Raw genomic sequence first — 17,831 nt, 5'->3', positions numbered from 1 at the left:
CCCCCAACCCTGCCAGAAGCAATTTCTGAGCACTGAGCCAGGAGAAACCCCTCCAGTGTGGCCCCTCCCCCCAAAAACGCCAAGTTACCTAAGGAAAAAATTGGAGACTAGAGAGATAGCACAGAGGTTAATGGTGCTTGCTTCGTATTGCATATGCCCCCCCATCACCACCAGGAATGATCCCTGAGCACTACAAGATGTGACCCAAACAATAACAAATCAACAATATATACGTACATATAATATATAAACATATATGTATATGTATAAAATCATCAAACAAAGGAATAACCATAGGTTTCAACTATTTCATAGGCATTCAACCATTCAGAGATGACACATTAAGTACATTTCTTTTCAGGAGGGGGCAACCCCCCGGTGATGCTCAGCAATTACTTCTCCCTCTGTGATCAGAAATCGCTCCAGGCAGGCTTGGTGGACCATATGGGATGCCGGGAATTGAACTGAATCCCTCCCGGGTCTGAAGCATGCAATGCAAACACCTTACTGCTGTTCTATCTCTTCAGCCCCACATTAAGTACATGTTTCTATGGCTGTGTAGTAGTTCTCATACATAATGTACTAAACCTCAACACCTCATGTAAGTTTTACAACAGAGTAAAGTGTCATTGCCACCTGGAATGTGCTCTGAGACTTCTGTTAAGGTGACTGCAAGCATAAAATACATATCATGTCCTCTGAGTAGTCACAATCCATGGTATGAGAAACAGTGCTCTAGACCAGTATCAATCCCTGCCCTCATCTACTTTGCTAAAGGGAGAAAAACATAGTTGGGGGAAGTGTTTTGTACAGAATCTCGGGGTGAATGCATTTAATCGGCTTCTGTTATATACCCCACATAAGGGAAAATGATAAGTGAGGCATACCTCCCAACTTCACAGAAGCGGACGGCAGAACTCTGAAAGATAAGGACTACTGAAAAGGAGTCTCTGCTCAGGGAGAGCAGAAGAGGTTCAAGGAATCATGATGCAGACTAGTTCAGCCAGCTCTCACTACCCCTTCTCCTAGATTACCAGGCTATTTCTTCCACCCCTAGATAGGTATATACCAAACCTACCTCAAACTACTACTCACAAACACACTAACTTTGGAGTGCTAAGATCATCTGGGTTACTCCTTCAATGCTCCCTACAAGAGACAAATCCACTAATCCAAGTTTTCTGCCCCTGAGTTCTTCAAGTTAGAAAATATTCAAAAGGGGCCAGAGAGATAGCATGGAGGTAAGGCATTTGCCTTGCATGCAGAAGGATGGTGGTTTGAATCCCGGCATTCCGTATGGTCCCCTGAGCCTGCCAGGAGCAACTTCTGAGCGCAGGGCCAGAAGTAACTTCTGAGTGTTGCTGGGTGTGAACCCCCCCCAAAAAAAAAGAAAAAAAGAAAATATTCAAAGAAGATCAATCCAAAGTCTCACACACACACACAAACAAGAAATTTCAGGGGGGGTATTTTTTACTTTTTGGATAAAACACAGTATCTTAGAATCCATCAGTATCACGAGTGTACAAATTGCTTAACAAGGGGCTGGAGCAATAATACAGAGGACAAGTGCTTGCTTTGTAGATCCCTGGCAATCCATGTGGTTCTCTGAGCCCACTAAGAGTGACCCCTGAGCATAGCTGGGTGTGGGTCCCTTTCCCTAACCCACACACAAAGCGAAAAAATTGCTTAACAGGTCTTTCTAGATAAGAGTGCAAAAATAATGGGGCCAGAGAGATAGCATGGAGGTAAGGCATTTGCCTTTCATGCAGAAGGTCATTGGTTCGAATCCCGGCATCCATATGGTCCCCTGAGCCTGCCAGGAGTGATTTCTGAGTGTGGAGTCAGGAGTAACCCCTGAGCACTGCTGGGTGTGACCCAAAAAACAAACAAAAAAAAAAGTGCAAAAAAAGGCCACCAATCTGTTTTGTTTTTGTTTTTGGGTCACACCCGGCAGTGCTCAGGAGTTACTCCTGGCTCTATGCTCAGAAATTGCTCCTGGCAGGCTCAGGGGACCATATGGGATGCTGGGATTCAAACCACGTTCCTTCTGCTTGCAAGGCAAATGCCCTACCTCCATGCTATCTCTCTAGCCCCATGTAACCAATCTGACTGTTGCCCAGGACATGGTACTCAAAAGATTATGAAGATGAGAGATCCAGAAAGCAGACTGTAGGCCTTTCCCCTCCCTTCTTTCCAATGGATATAAACAAGGCTCTTGGGTTTTGTGAATCAGGAAACTAAAATGTATGCATGAGAGTACACACACATCCCATACACATACACAAACACACCAAGTCCTAAGCCTCTCCTACAAAGAGATCTGAAGTCAGTCGTACACTAACCTTTTGAAGCACACCTACCGTCCCACAAAAATAGTTAACTAGAAGCTATCCCTATTATCCCAGATAATTTGAGTCTCGATGGAATCATCTAATTAGAAGACAAACCTCATCTCTTCACCAACTCATCTCTTTCCTAAAAGTCACAATTTACTCTGCCAGATTCCTGATTGAAGCCCAAGAAACAACCTGCTCTCTATCTCTTACAATTATACATGCAGCAAAAGGTAAGCTATTTCACAGCCAGTCCTCTGTTGAGAGTCATAATGAAGGGGTGACAGATGGGGATTTTCCAGTGGGAGGCCAGATCAGCCCAATGGAAGGGCATGTGAAATGTAGGAGGCAGTGTACAGTGTGAAGGAGACACTGGCAAACAATAAGAGGAGACACTTTAAAACAATAAGGAAGACCTTGAACTCATGCCACGTCTCCCCGTCCTGAACATCCCGTTCCCAAACTCAACACTCCTTAGCTCGGTCTCTGCATCCCAGTGGAGTTCCAGGAAGGGGGCAGAAATGGAGCCAGTAGAACATTTCTTCCAGAACGCCCTGTAAGATGCCAGCCTGTGCTGCCAATTACAGAAAAGCAAAGCTCCCTACCACCTCCCTCTTATCCCCCCCCCCAAATTCTCAGGTGATATGAATAAACCCTCTAATTTGCTCCACAAAGTCTGACTCGAGCAATATGGTTCATTTCATGTCTGCCTCTCTGCATTCATTTCCCCAAAACACAAGGTTTCAGGCCAGGGAGATGGCTCAAAGGGCTGGAACACAGAGATTGTATGCGGAAGTTCCAGGTTTGATCCCCAGCACCTCCTGGTGCTGGAAAGAATTTCCAAGCATAAACAGATGTGCCCCCGCTCCCATAAAATAATATGTTTCTCAGGCTTGCCCTTGGGACATTTTCCGTGATATTTTTGGGGTTTTTTTTGGGTTTTTGTTGTTGTTGTTGTTTTTGGGTCACACCCCTGAGCTGACTCTGTGCTCAGAAATCACCCCTGGCAGGCTCCAGGGACCATATGGGATGTCTGGATTCGAACTGCTGACTGACGTGCAAGGCAAACACCTTACCACTGTGCAATTGCTTCGGCCCCCATTTTGTGTAATATTTTTGCCTTTTACTGTGCAGCATTTATTAAAGACTATTGAAAGAACAGATCCCACCTCACTAGAGAGGTAGGAAGGTGAGCCCTGGAGAAGCACCTGTACTGGAATCTGACCTCCCTTTATGCACCATCCTTGATGGAACCTGCTTGGCATTTTTCATCTCTTCGGCCCCTTTTCTTGCCCATGGCTCTTCTCTAGGGTGTTCTCACACCAGTGTGCCGTGTTATCTCTCAAGGATAAGCATATTTCAATTCAATGCCTTCTTGTTGAATTAGGCGCAGATCACCACCTCCCTGCTTTGACATGGATACTTAGGCCCCACAGTCTTGAGCTGAAACAATGTGGGCTGCCCTGTGACTCAGGCACATGGCATCAGGATATTCTCACTTAGTTTCCAATTCCAGTTTAGATGTTTCCATTTTTTTTAAGTGGAGTATGTTATTTTAGTCCCTTTAGTTTCATTCCACCTAACTGCCTTTATTTAACAACTCATTAGAAAATGTTGGCTCACATCCTTTATGCCATTGGCTCTTTTATGATACATATGGGCTTTTTTTAACCTATAAATGCCCTTCTATAGTTTTATGTTTGATTGGTTAGTTAGTTTTGAGGATTTTCTTTTGATTCACAACTGGTGGTGCTTAGGGCTTACTTCTGCTTTACACTCCAGGGATCATGCATGGCAGGTTCTAGATAAAACCCAGGTCAACCTGGCAAATGCCCCACCTGCTGTACTATTTCTCTGGGCCCTCCCTTGTATGTTCTTACCCAGGAGAATGAAAACTCCAAGACTTGACTTATCCTTTGAGTTCCAGAGTCAGAGCCAAAGCTAAAGCCTACATTGATCACTTGCTGGCATAGGAACCTGCCCAAATTTATAGTTCCTTGAACCCTGAGGTTCTGTCCTGAAGGAGACAGGAGTAAAAAACAGGTCAGGTATGGAAGGCACAGTCTGTCTTAGCAATGTCTGTGTCTGCCACCACTGTAACTAAACCAACACTGGTCTCCTCCTACTCCCTCACATCTCAGAAACCTTGTTCAGAGTTTCACATGAGTGGGCAGTGTGAGCAGGAATAAAGACCACTTAGAGCAAGGCAGAACTTGAGCTACAGAGAAGGTAGTCCAAATTGGATTATTCTATACCATACATTAGCCTACAGCACTCTGTATATTGACTCTGAGGAAAAGGAAGAAATTTCTTTCTTTCTTGTTGCGTACATCCCTCTCTTAAAATTAAATTGTAATCATAAGTAAAAAAAAAAAACCAGGGCCGGAGAGATAGCATGGAGGTAAAGCGCTTGCCTTTCATGCAAAAGGTCATCAGTTCGAATCCCGGAGTCCCATATGGTCCCCGGTGCCTGCCAGGAGCAATTTCTGAGCATGGAGCCAGGAATAACCCCTGAGCACTGCTGGGTGTGACCCAAAAACCACAAAAAAAAAAAAAAAAAACACATAATTTTGGAGAGATAGCACAGCAGCGTTTGCCTTGCAAGCAGCCAATCCAGGACCAAAGGTGGTTGGTTCGAATCCCGGTGTCCCATATGGTCCCCCGTGCCTGCCAGGAGCTATTTCTGAGCAGACAGCCAGGAGTAACCCATGAGCACCGCCGGGTGTGACCCAAAAAACAAAAAACAAAAACAAAAACAAAAAACCATAATTTAATTCTAATTCTTAGTCCTGAAAATATGCTACTTGAGAAAAAATATCTAATATAATAAATGGGGCCGGGAAGGTGGTGCTAGAGGTAAGGTGTCTGCCTTGCAAGCGCTAGCATAGGACGGACGGTGGTTCGATCCCTCGGCGTCCCATATGGTCCCCCCAAGCCAGGGGCGATTTCTGAGCGCATAGCCAGGAGTAACCCCTGAGCGTCAAACGGGTGTGGCCCAAAAACCAAAAAAAAAAAAAATCTTAAAAAAAAAAATAAATAAATAAATGTACCTTGGGTAGGTAGCCAACCCTTCATCTATCATGGTTGATTATTAATTCCTACTCCTCCAAAGTTATGAATGACTGTCCAACTACATCCCTAATAAAAGTATCAAGTGCATTTTTTGATATTTGTTAATCATAAGTCAGTTTCAAAATGGAACTAATCCTATCTGGTTAAGTGCAACTAGTAGTACTGTTGCTCATATGTTATTAATAAAAAGATAATCAATTTAGGGGCCGAAGAGATAGCATGAAGGTAAAGCGTTTGCCTTGCATACAGAAGGTTGATGGTTCAAATCCCGTCATCCCATATGGTCCCCCGAGCCTGCCAGGAGCGATGCGATTTCTGAGCGTAGAGCCACGAGTGACCCCTGAACGCTGCCATGTGTGATCCCCCCCAAAAAAAGATAATCAATTTTTAACTGAAAATCTATGATAATCTAAAAGCATATTTTGATTTTTTTTTTTTTGGTTTTTTTTTTTTTTGGGTCACACCCGGCGTGCTCAGGGGTTACTCCTGGCTGTCTGCTCAGAAATAGCTCCCGGCAGGCACGGGGGACCACATGGGACACCGGGATTCGAACCAACCACCTTTGGTCCTGGATTGGCTGCTTGTAAGGCAAACGCCGCTGTGCTATCTCTCCGGGCCCCATATTTTGATTTTTTTAAATGAAAATTACTTCCTTGTTTTTCAGCAACATATTTACAAATAACCCATATGAAAATGTAAAAAAAGCATATTACATCTTCACATGCCCTCTGTATTAACTGAATAAAGCTTAGTGATATTATCTGCAAATCTGTAGTTAATTGTACTGACTTTTTTTTTTTTTTGGTGGTTTTTGGGTTACACCTGACAGTGCTCAGGGGTTATTCCTGGCTCCACGCTCATGAGTTGCTCCTGGCAGGCATGGGGACCATATGGGACGCCGGGATTCAAACCGATGACCTCCTGCATAAAAGGCAAACACCTTACCTCCATGCTATCTCTCCGGCCCCTGTACTGACATTTTATGCATTAAAATATACATAATTAGGGGCCGGCGAGGTGGCGCTAGAGGTAAGGTGTCTAACTTGCAAGTGCTAGCCAAGAAAGGACTGCGGTTCGAATCCCCAGAGTCCCGTATGGTCCCCTCAAGCCAGGGGCAATTTCTGAGAGCTTAGCCAGGAGTAACCGCTGAGCATCAAAAGGGTGTGGCCCGAAAAACCAAAAAAATAAATAAATAAATAAAATAAAATGTACATAATTTAAAATAAATGACATAACACAATTTATAAAGTGACATCAACAAAATTTCTCAAATCTCTGTAACTATTTAAATAAAATAAATATTTAGGTAATTAAATTAATAAAAAACAAAACTAGAGTATTATAATTTATAGAAAGGGGTTACTCCTGGCTGTATGCTCAGTAATCATTCCTGGCAGGCTCGGTGGATCATATGGGATGCTGGGATTCGAACCAACATCCTTCTGTATACAAGGCAAGCGACTTACCCCCATGCTATCTCTCTGGCCCTTAATGTTCATTTTTAAAAAATAAATTCAGGGCTGGAAAGAAAGCATAGTAGTAGGGCATTTGCCTTGCACACAGCCAACCCAGGATGAATGGTGGTTCTAGTCCCAGCATCCCATGTGGTCCCCTGAGCCTGCCAGGAGTGATTTCTGAGTGTAGAGCCAGGAGTAACCCCTGAGCACCACCGAGTGTGACCCCAGACCCAAAAATAAATAAGAATAAAAAATAAATTCAGGGGGCCGGAGAGATGGCATAGAGGTAGGGCTTTTGCCTTGAATGCAGAAGGATGGTGGTTTGAATCCCAGCACCCCATATGGTCCTCCCCTTGAGACTGCCAAGAGCAATTTCTGAGCGTGGAGCCAGGAGTCACCCCTGAGCGCTGCCAGGTATGATTCAAAAAAATAATAATAATAAACTCAGATTTCTGAATAAATAGTTGGGAAAAGTTTAATTATTGAATTCAAAATAGGGTATCTTAGAAACTATTGCTTAAAAAAAACTCTACAGGGTCGGAGAGATAGCATGGAGGTAGTGCATTTACCTTGCATGCAGAAGGATGGTGGTTCAAATCCCAGCATCCCATAGGGTCCCCCAAGCCTGCCAGGAGCGATTTCTGAGCGTAGACTGAGGAATAACTTCTGAGCACTGCCCAGTGTGACCAAAAAAAAACAAAACAAAAACTCTACAAACATAACATTAAGATTGACAGCCAATTATATTATGAATGTTTTAATTTATAAAAGCCACAATTCCCAGAAACAAAAGAAAAATCTGTTTTAAGATCTGACTTGGTAGATAAAGCATAACAATTAAGTCATTTAATATTTATTTTACTCATTCATAAAAGCATATTTTCTAATGCTAATTTAGCAAAACAGTCTTGGAAATTTTAGGTTCTAGCAGCTCATTGTTGAAGAAAAAAATTTGTGTTTCTAATAATTTATTTGAAAAAACTGTATTGGTTGATGGTGTGTTCATGTTGGCACTAGAGGTAAGGTGCCTGCCTTGCCCGCGCTAGCCTTGGACAGACCACAGTTTGATCCCCCGGCGTCCCATATGGTCCCCCAAGCCAGGAGCGACTTCTGAACACATAGCCAGGAATAACCCCTGAGCATCACAGGGTGTGGCCCAAAAACCAAAAAAAAAAAAAATTCAGTCAGTGACTCTTAAAAGAGTGCCCATTATGGGGCTGGAGCAGTGGCCAAAGCAGTAGGGCATTTGCCTTGCTACACACTAACCTAGGACAGACCACGGTTCGATCCCCAGTGTCCCATAAGGTCCTCCAAGTCAGGAGCAATTTCTGAGTACAAAGCCAGGAGTAACCCTTGAGCATCACCGGGTATGGCCCAAAAATAAAAAAAAAAATTCATATCACCATTCATATCACTTTGACAATGGCATAAAATGGCTCCCTTTTATAGTTCTTCTAAAAAACAACCTTAATTAGACCATACAACCAAACACATTTATATTATTGGACTGTTTCTACACTGATAAAAAACTTCTCTCAACAGAGTCACTTTCTAAAATTCTTTCCATAGGGTAGCTGGAGAGACAGTACAATAGGTGATTGTCTTGCAGTGCATAAAGTTCCCTGAATACCATCAGGAATAATCCCTGAGCACTGAGGCATTAGGAAGCATAGGTGCTCACCCTCACTTCCATGAAAGCAATAACAATAACAACAACAACCAGAAACAAACAAACAAAAAAAAAACAACCTCTATTAGTTCCCACTAATCAGAAAACCTACTCATATGAATAAAACTGGAGTCTATTTCCCACTCAGACTAGACTAAAACTTGCAGAGTCATCTGCCTATATAATTAGCAGGAAAGAACTTATGTCTAGCAAGTATATCATTAAAAACATGTACACATGAGCAACCAGTACAGTTTTTCACTTAGTACTTTTTTTTTACTTAGTACTTTTATAAACAAGTTATAGGCACTCGAAACACATACTTAAACAATCCAATTATATCCTAGAGCATCATTCAAGAAGCTGTAATATGGCAAAGGAAATACATATCTTTTTGCTGGGGGGTTGGGCCTTACCTGGTGATGCTCAGGGGTTACTCCTGGTTCTGCGCTCAGAAATCGCTCCTGGCAGGTTCAGGGGACCATTGGAATGCCAGGGATCAAAACCAGGTTGGTCACATCAAGGCAAACACCCTAATCACTGTGATATCAATCCAGCCCCTGAAATACATACCTTTTTTTTTGTTTATTTTTGAGTCACATCCAGCAGCAATCAAAGGCTACTCCTGGCTCTATGCTCAGAAACTGCTCCTGGCAGGCTTGGGGACCATATGGGATGCCAGGATTTGAACCACCATCCTTCTGCATGCAAGGCAAATTCCCTACTCCATGCTATCTCTCTGGCCCCATGAAATATATATCTTTTTTTTTTTTTTTTTGGTTTTTGGGCCACACCCGGCGGTGCTCAGGGGTTACTCCTGGCTGTCTGCTCAGAAATAGCTCCTGGCAGGCACGGGGGACCATATGGGACACCGGGATTCGAACCAACCACCTTTGGTCCTGGATTGGCTGCTTGCAAGGCAAACGCCGCTGTGCTATCTCTCCGGGCCCGAAATACATATCTTTTAACTAATGTAACTTCTACCTCATATCCTTCATGAAATGAGTCAAGATAGAAATTCCGGGGCTGGAGAGATAGCATGGAGGTAAGGCATTTACCTTTCATGCAGAAGGTCATCAGTTCAAATCCCGGCATCCCATATGGTCCCCCGTGCCTGCCAGGAGCAATTTCTGAGCACGGAGCCAGGAAATACCTTGAGCACTGCCGGGTGTGACCCACAAAAAAAAAAAAAAAAGATAGAAATTCCTAAATAGGGGCCGGCGGGGTGGCGCTAGAGGTAAGGTGTCTGCTTTGCCAATGCTAGCCTAGAACAGACCGTGGTTCGATCCCCTGGCGTCTCATATGGTCCCCCAAGCCAGGAGCGACTTCTGAGCGTATAGCCAAAAGTAACCCCTGAGTGTCACCGGGTGTGGCCCAAAAACCAAAAAAAAAGAAAAGAAATTTCTAAATAAATAGGAGCAAAAGTATATGTATAGAGCAAATTATTTATGTAGGCAATGCTTTGAAGTATAGTCAAATGGACTAAAGTATTTATCAGAGGACTTGATAAAATATAATATGAAGGGAGCTATATGGTCCTTCACAGTTTTAGAAGTGAGGCTGGGCCGGAGAGATAGCATGGAGGTAAGGCATTTACCTTTCATGCAGAAGGTCATCAGTTCGAATCCCGGCGTCCCATATGGTCCCCCGTGCCTGCCAGGAGCAATTTCTGAGCATGGAGCGAGGAGTAACCCCTGAGCACTGCCGGGTGTGACCCAAAAACCACAAAAAAAAAAAAAAAAAAAAGTGAGGCTATTGGGCCCAGACTTCTCAAGTTCTCAATGCCTTACTTCTCAATGCCACTATTCTTTTTTTTTTTTTTTGGGGGGGTGTGGGGGTCCACACCCTGCAGCACTCAGGAGTTATTCCTGAGCCCGGAGAGATAGCACAGCGATGTTTGCCTTGCAAGCAGCCGTTCCAGGACCAAAGATGGTTGGTTCGAATCCCGGTGTCCCATATGGTCCCCTGTGCCTGCCAGGAGCTATTTCTGAGCAGACAGTCAGGAGTAACCCCTGAGCAACACCGGGTGTGGCCCAAAAACCAAAAAAAAAAAAAAAAAAAAAAAAAAAAAAAGTTACTCCTGGCTCTATGCTTAGAAATTGCTCCTGGCAGGTTCAGGAGACCATATGGGATGCCGGGATTCGAATCACCATCCTTCTGCATGATGCAAGGCAAACGCCTTACTTCCATGCTATCTCTTCAGCCCCTCAGTGCCACTATTCTTGCTTGTTTTTGTTTTGGGGCCACACCTGGCGTTGCTCAGAGGTTACTCCTGACTGACTGCTCAGAAATAGCTCCTGGCATGCACAGGGGACCATATGGGACACCGGGATTCGAACCAACCACCTTTGGTCCTGGATCGGCTGCTTGCAAGGCAAACACCACTGTGCTATCTCTCCGGGCCCAGTGCCACTATTCTTATAATAACATTAGCCATCACCATGTCCTAATTCCCTAAGTCTCGATTTTCTCTCCTGTGTAATAGATTCTTAACATACATTCTTGGAAAAATAAAAGACATTATTGAAATAATACCCAGAGACAATATAGAGATGAGGGCTGGAAGAATCAGCCCATGATATGAAGCTAACCACAAAGAGTGATGAGTGCAGTTAGTGAAATAACTACACTAACAACTATCATGACAATGGTAATGAGTGAGAGAAATAGAATGTCTGTCTCAAATACAGGCAGGAGTTGGGGCCAGAGAGATAGCATGGAGGTAAGGCATTTTCCTTTCATGCAGAAGGACGGTGGTTCGAATCCCGGCATCCCATGTGGTCCCCTGTGCCTGCCAGGGGCAATTTCTAAGCGTAGAGCCAGAAGTAACCCCTGAGCTTCTGGGTGTGACCCAAAAACCAAAAAAAGAAAAAAAAAAAAGAAAAAAAAATCAAATACAGGCAGGGGGTGGGAGAAGCAGGGGAGGCATTGATGGTGGGAAGGTTGCACTGGTGAAGGTGTTTTTTGTTTTTTGTTTTAATAACTGAGACCCAACTACAAACATGTTTGTAACCAAGGTGCTTCAAGATATTATAAAAAATACTTTCTTGGGATTTTTATGGGAACTAAAAGATTATTTGAGGCTGGAGAGATTTTAGTATACGGGTTAAAGATCTTGCCTTGCTTACGGCTAACCTAGGTTTGAATATGGCACTACATATGGTTCCCCAACCACCACCAGGAATGATTCCTGAGCACAAAACTCAGAATAAACCTTAAACCCCATTGGGTTGGACCCCCCTGAATAAAACAGAAGTAAAAAGAAAAAAGAGGTTATCTTTTTTTTTTTTTTTTTTTTTTTTTGGTTTTTGGGCCACACCCGGTGACGCTCAGGGGTTACTCCTGGCTATGCGCTCAGAAGTCGCTCCTGGCTTGGGGGACCATATGGGACGCCGGGGGATCGAACCGCGGTCCGTCTCCTAGGCTAGCGCAGGTAAGGCAGGCACCTTACCTCGAGCGCCACCGCCCGGCCCCTGAAAAGAGGTTATCTTTATAAAGGCATCTAGAATAGTATTGGTACATAGCAAGAGCCCAATAAATGTTAAGTCCATGGTGTTTCTATCTTGTTCACTATTGGATTATTAAAAATTAAGAAAGGAATGTAGGGGCCGGGCGGTGGCGCTAAAGGTAAGGTGCCTGCCTTGCCTGCGCTAGCCTTGGACGAACCACGGTTCGATCCCCCAGTGTCCCATATGGTCCCCCAAGCCAGGAGCAACTTCTGAGCACATAGCCAGGAGCAACTCCTGAGCGTTACCGGGTGTGGCCCAAAAACCAAAAAAAAAAAAAAAAGAAAGGAATGTAGAAGAGGTTGAGTCTAATTCTTGCATATGCAGAAGTCAATGGTAGGTCACGAGCCACCATGTAAATCCTTATAGTCAGACCCTGAGCCTCCGCTCTTTCACTAGACCTTCAGCTCCCATTCTTTGTCAAACTCTATCTCCTAAAAGAATAATCTAGTTTCCCATACTTGTCACACTAATGATATGCCCATCCCTTCTGTAAGAAAATCACAAACTAGGGGTTGGAGCAGTGGCTCAAGCGGTCAGGCATCTGCCTTGCTCATGCTAGCCTAGGACAAACTGTGGTTTGATCCCTGGGCATCCCATATGGTCCCCAAAGCCAAGAGCAATTTCTGAGCACATAGCCAGGAGTAACCACTGAGTGTTAGCAAGTGTGGCTCCCCCGCAAAAAAAGAAAATCACAAACTAGTTCATTCATTATGAATTAACTCATTTTTATTCATAACATGGCTCATTTTTATTCATAACAATCTCAAACTTATTGCCACCCTAATTTGGGGGGGGGGGGGGTTGGGTCACACCTGGCAGCGCTCAGGAGTTACTCCTGGCTCTGCACTCAGAAATCGCTCCTGGCAATGACCTTCTTCATGAAAGGCAAACACCTTACCTTCATGCTATCCCTCCGGCTCCTTGCCACCCAAATTTGACTTTTCCAGCTATAGTTCAATTAAGTCAACAAATTTACATCCAAATCCTATTGGGAGCATCAAAAAGAATAAAATATAAGCTAACTATTTGAGAGGTTAGTCCATGCAACATGGATGGTTTAATCTTGTAGAGAAAATGTTACTCTAAAGTGAGAAGTGAGGAGCTAATATCATTAATTTACACAGCAATGAGGCCTGACTGAAGGACTATACAGGGGTCTGAAAATGAAAGCAGCTCCGAAGAAAAGAGGCTGGTTCCATTCCCGAGGACAGCCTTATCTTTGTGTGTGAGCAGAAAGGACCAACTTTTTAGATAATTTAAAAAAAAATAAAAAAAGAAGTAAGGCTATAATAGGATTACAGATTTCTCTATCAAGGATAAAAATTTTTTTGTTTTGTTTTTGGGTCACACCCAGCCATGCTCAGGGGTTACTCCTGGCTCTATGCTCAGAAATCGCTCCTGGCAGGCTCAGGGGACCTTGATGGGATGCCGGGATTCAAACCACTGACCATCTGCATGAAAGGCAAATGCCTTACCTCCATGCTATCTCTCCAAGTCCCTCAAGGATGAAATTTTTACCTAAGTAGAGAACTACTTCTTCCCTAAGGTTGGTCTATAACTAGAAATTACATTTCTCAATAATTCAATTATCATTTGATTATTTATTTTTATTTTTAAAATTTCTTTTGTTTTTGGTTTTTGGGTCACACCAGGTTACTCCTGGCTGTATGCTCAGAAATTGCTCCTGGCAGGCTCAGGGGACCATATGGGATGCCAGGATTTGAACCATCAACCTGCTGCATGCAAGGCAAACACCTTACCTCCATGCTATCTCTCTGGCCCCTGACTGATTATTTAATTAATTCAATTATTTAAATGATATTATGACCTTTTAAATTAAAACTTCTAATGTATCAGCTCTGTTAGGGAAGTGTCATTTCTTTTTTGTTTTGTTTTGTCTTTTATTGGGTCACATGCAGCAGCGCTCAGGGCTTACTCCTGGCTCTTCACTCAGAAATCACTCCTGGCAGGCCCAGGGAACCATATGGGATGCCGGGATTCGAACCACCACTCATCCCAGATTGGCTTCGAGCAAGGCAAACGATATACCGTTGTGCTATCTCTCTGGCCCCATGGCAGGTGTCATTTCTACAGATAATAAAGATAACATATACATATCAAATTAATTACTCCCTTTATATTCATTCTTTTCTTTGATTTGACGATCTACTAGTAATTGTGGGTAAAACTTTAACAAGCACAACAGATCATAAGGCATTCAAGTAAACTGACTTGTGTAATATTTTAATGAATCTATTTTTATCTTCTCTTAAAAATTGTTAAAGCAAAAGTATTTAACTCATCTATACCTCTTTCTCAATTCAAAAGAATATTGCTGTTGAAAGGGCATGTGTGCAACTTTTATTATGGCTCTAAGAAGTGCTTTAGGATTTGAAAACCTGAGGAGTGCCTCGATTAACATCAAGCTCTTGAAATTAAATATAAGACATATAAAACATGGAAGTTGCATCTGAAGTACATACACTCGTCATCTTTAGGTATTTGTTTAATAAAAAAGAAAAAGAAAAACAGTTAAATGAGTATTTTGTTAGCTGCTCTGGTATTGGAAACCAAAAAATAAATTAAAATTAAATAAAGAAAACAGCTACCAAACGTAGGGTAGGCACTTGAAATTCCACACATTTCGCTAAAATTTGAGCAAATCGCTGGGGTCTGTGTCTGCTGTGAGCGAATGACATCACTCTTTCATCCATCCCTGGGGCCACCAGACCAAGGTGACGTCGACACAACAATTCCCCGTCACTTTTCTCCCCACTCAAAATAAATGATTGCAAGCACAGCTCTAGAGATGGCAGATTAAACCCTCAATTTAAAAAATGCAAAAACAAAACAAACAAACAAAACCAAATAGGGGGCCAGGAGCGATAGCACAGCGGGTAGGACGTTTGCTTTGCACGCGACCGATCTGGGTTCGATTCCCAGCATCCCAAATATGATTCCCGGAGCCTGCCAGGAGCCATTTCTGGGTGCAGAACCAAGGATAACCCCTGAGCGCCGCCAGGTGTGGCCTAGAAACTAGCCAACTAAACAACCAACCAACCAAAACTGTATCTGAATTCAGCATCGTTGCTTTCTTGCTGGTGCTGGAGACAAAAACAAACAAAAAAAAGCCTTTTCATGAGAGAGGGATGGAGCATGAGATCAGGGGGAGCGCAAGGGAGCCGGGAGAGCTCCAAACCCCCGAGCACGACTCCCCCACTTTACCCCCGCACCAGCCAGCAAAGAAGGCTCGGGACCCCCCGGAGGGAGCCACCCCGCGCCCCTGTATCCCACTAACACCCTCCGTCTCAGAGAGATGCTCTGGGCAGAGCCGAGGTGCGCCGACACCCTATTTTCTCTCCTCTGTCTCGCAGCTGCGGGGAGGGGGACACGGACGCCACCCGCGAACACACCAGCGCTTTTCTTCGCCTCAACAAACGCGGGCTCTGTCGCCAACGGCGAGGCGGGCGAGCAGCTGAGGGAGGCTCAGAGGAGAATCGGGGACCCCCCCCCCAACCCGGGCTCTCCCGGGGACCACGATCCCGCGCCCGCCCGCGAGGAGCCAGGGATCAAACGGCTGTCAGGCCTGAAGGAGACCCCCGGGGGCCAACCGCCCCCAAAGCTCTTCGGGGCGGGGTGGCCGCGCGCTCACCGGCCCACGAAGTTCTCGAGCACCGAGCTCTTGCCGGCGCTCTGGCCGCCCACCACGGCGATCTGCGGCAGCTCCAGCAGGCAGCTCTGCCCCAGCGCCGAGAAGGCGTCCTGCAGCCGGTTCACCAGCGGGATCAGCTCCTCCATCTCCCGGTTGCCCATCGTGTCGGGTCGGTCGGCGCTGACAGCCCCAGGATGCCGCCGCCGCGTCCAGCCTGACAGCTAACGGCCCGCAGGACGCTTGCGCAGGGAGAAGGGGCGGGGCCTGGAGCATTAAGCCCCGCCCCCGGTGCAATAGCAGCACCCCGGCCTCCGGCGGGAAGTGGGGTGTGTCCAAGGCTCGGGAACTGGAGCCCGAGCATAGCACAGCGGGTAGGGTGTTTGTGTTGCTGCTTTCAGCCGACCCGGGTTCTAGCTCGGCATCCCCAGTCTGCCAGGTATAATTTCTGAGCACAGAGCCAAGAGTAACTAAAAAAACAAAACAAAACAAAACTAAAATGGGCCCCGGTTCCTAGTGCAGTTAAGTGGCAATTCTCTCGATCTACGCACTCAACTGTAATCCTAATCAAATTCCCAGACTTTTCTTTGTGAGCAGCAGGATTTAAAAAATATTCCAACCTGAAATGACAAAAAAAAAAAAAACTATAGGGGCCGAAAAATAAATTAAAAAATTTAAATTAAAACTATAGGGGCCGGAGCAGTGGCACAAGCGATAGGGTCTTGCACACGAATAACCTAGGACAGACCGTGGTTCAATCCCGCGGAGTCCAACATGGTGCCCCAAGCCAAAAGCAATTTCTGAGCGCATAGCCAGGCATAACCCCAATGGTCACCAGGTGTGGCAAAAAAACAAAAACAAAAAACTAGAAAAGCCAAACTTTGAAAATAAAGAGACTAGTTTGTGGAATGATTTCTCTCATCTAAAGGACATAAAGAAACTTCCAAAGGGAATAATATCAAATGCCCAAAGGCAATAAATAGAAGGAAGAGCTAAAGGACTGGTATTAGGTAGGAAGCTTGCCACTGTGATGGGGGATTGGGAAGATAATTTAGGAAAGGGATCACAAAGACAATGACAGAATGGGAAAGTGCCACTGAAGCAGGCAGTGGGTGGAGGGGGGGATGCATACTGGTGAAGGGGTTGGAGTTGGAACACTGGGTGCCTGAAATGCAATCGTGAATATCTTTGTAACTGTGATTCACAATGATTCAATTAAGGTGGAAAAAAGCCACGTGAGTTTGGAGAACTCATACTATTTGACTTCATAGCCTACAGTAAAATGTTAGTCCTCATAATTCGGTGGAATTGGTGTAGAAAAGCATCGTGTGAGATTAATGGAACAGAAGGTCCAGAAATAGAACCACATGCATTTCAACAATCGATTTTGACAAAAGTACAAAGGCAATTTAATGAGTGGGAGAAATGTCTTCAGCAAATGATACTGCAGCAATTGGGTAGCTATCATAAATTTATTATCCATATACAAAATTAATTTATAATGGATCCTAGACTAAGTATAAAAACTCAAACTAGGTAGGAATATGGTTCAATTGGCTGGAGCACATGCCTTTTAGCATGTGGGAGGCCTGGTTCTATCTCCAGCACTATATTGTCCCCCAAGCACTGCTAAGGGCAACTCACAGCACCACTGTACCCCCAAATACCTAAAGCCAAAAAATATATAAAAAACTTCTGTAAGAATACAAATTAGACCACCTTTTTTTTTTTTTTGAAGGCACACAGATCATGCTCAGGGATCATTTTTGCCAGTCTTGGGGTACCATACGTAGGTCAGCTATGTCCAATGTTTGTCTTCTCTGTCCCGAAAAGACAAACTTAGTGACTCTGAATTAGTCAAAGATTTCTGAGATGTAAGTTTGTGTTGTTTAACTTTCTGTAAAGAACCTCATCTTGATCCCTGCTCCCTTAGGAGCTATCCTGGCCTAAAATTTTTGAATGATTAAAAACATAAAACTTGGGGCTGGGCGGTGGCGCTAAAGGTAAGGTGCCTGCCTTGCCTGCGCTAACCTTGGACGGACCGCGGTTCGATCCCCCGGTGTCCCATATGGTCCCCCAAGCCAGGAGCAACTTCTGAGCACATAGCCAGGAGTAACCCCTGAGCGTTACCGGGTGTGGCCC

General features: G+C 44.5%; 1 protein-coding gene across 2 annotated transcripts in view; it reads right to left on the bottom strand.

Moving 5' to 3' along the window:
• DNM3 (dynamin 3) overlaps positions 1-15,957 on the bottom strand; it is a 348,113-nt gene extending 332,156 nt beyond the window's left edge. For both annotated transcript variants that reach the window (XR_007497526.1, XM_049776438.1), the window contains exon 1: positions 15,693-15,957. Coding sequence is in view for 1 of the 2 variants with exons in the window: in XM_049776438.1 (XP_049632395.1) it covers positions 15,693-15,853 (161 nt within the window). In the remaining variant the exon portion in view is untranslated. The remainder of the gene's footprint in view (positions 1-15,692) is intronic.
• Positions 15,958-17,831: the final 1,874 nt, after the last annotated feature.

The sequence above is a fragment of the Suncus etruscus genome, chromosome 7, assembly GCF_024139225.1.
Source record: "Suncus etruscus isolate mSunEtr1 chromosome 7, mSunEtr1.pri.cur, whole genome shotgun sequence".
NCBI classification, from domain to species: Eukaryota; Metazoa; Chordata; class Mammalia; order Eulipotyphla; family Soricidae; genus Suncus; species Suncus etruscus.
This window is presented reverse-complemented; position numbering and strand designations above follow the sequence as displayed.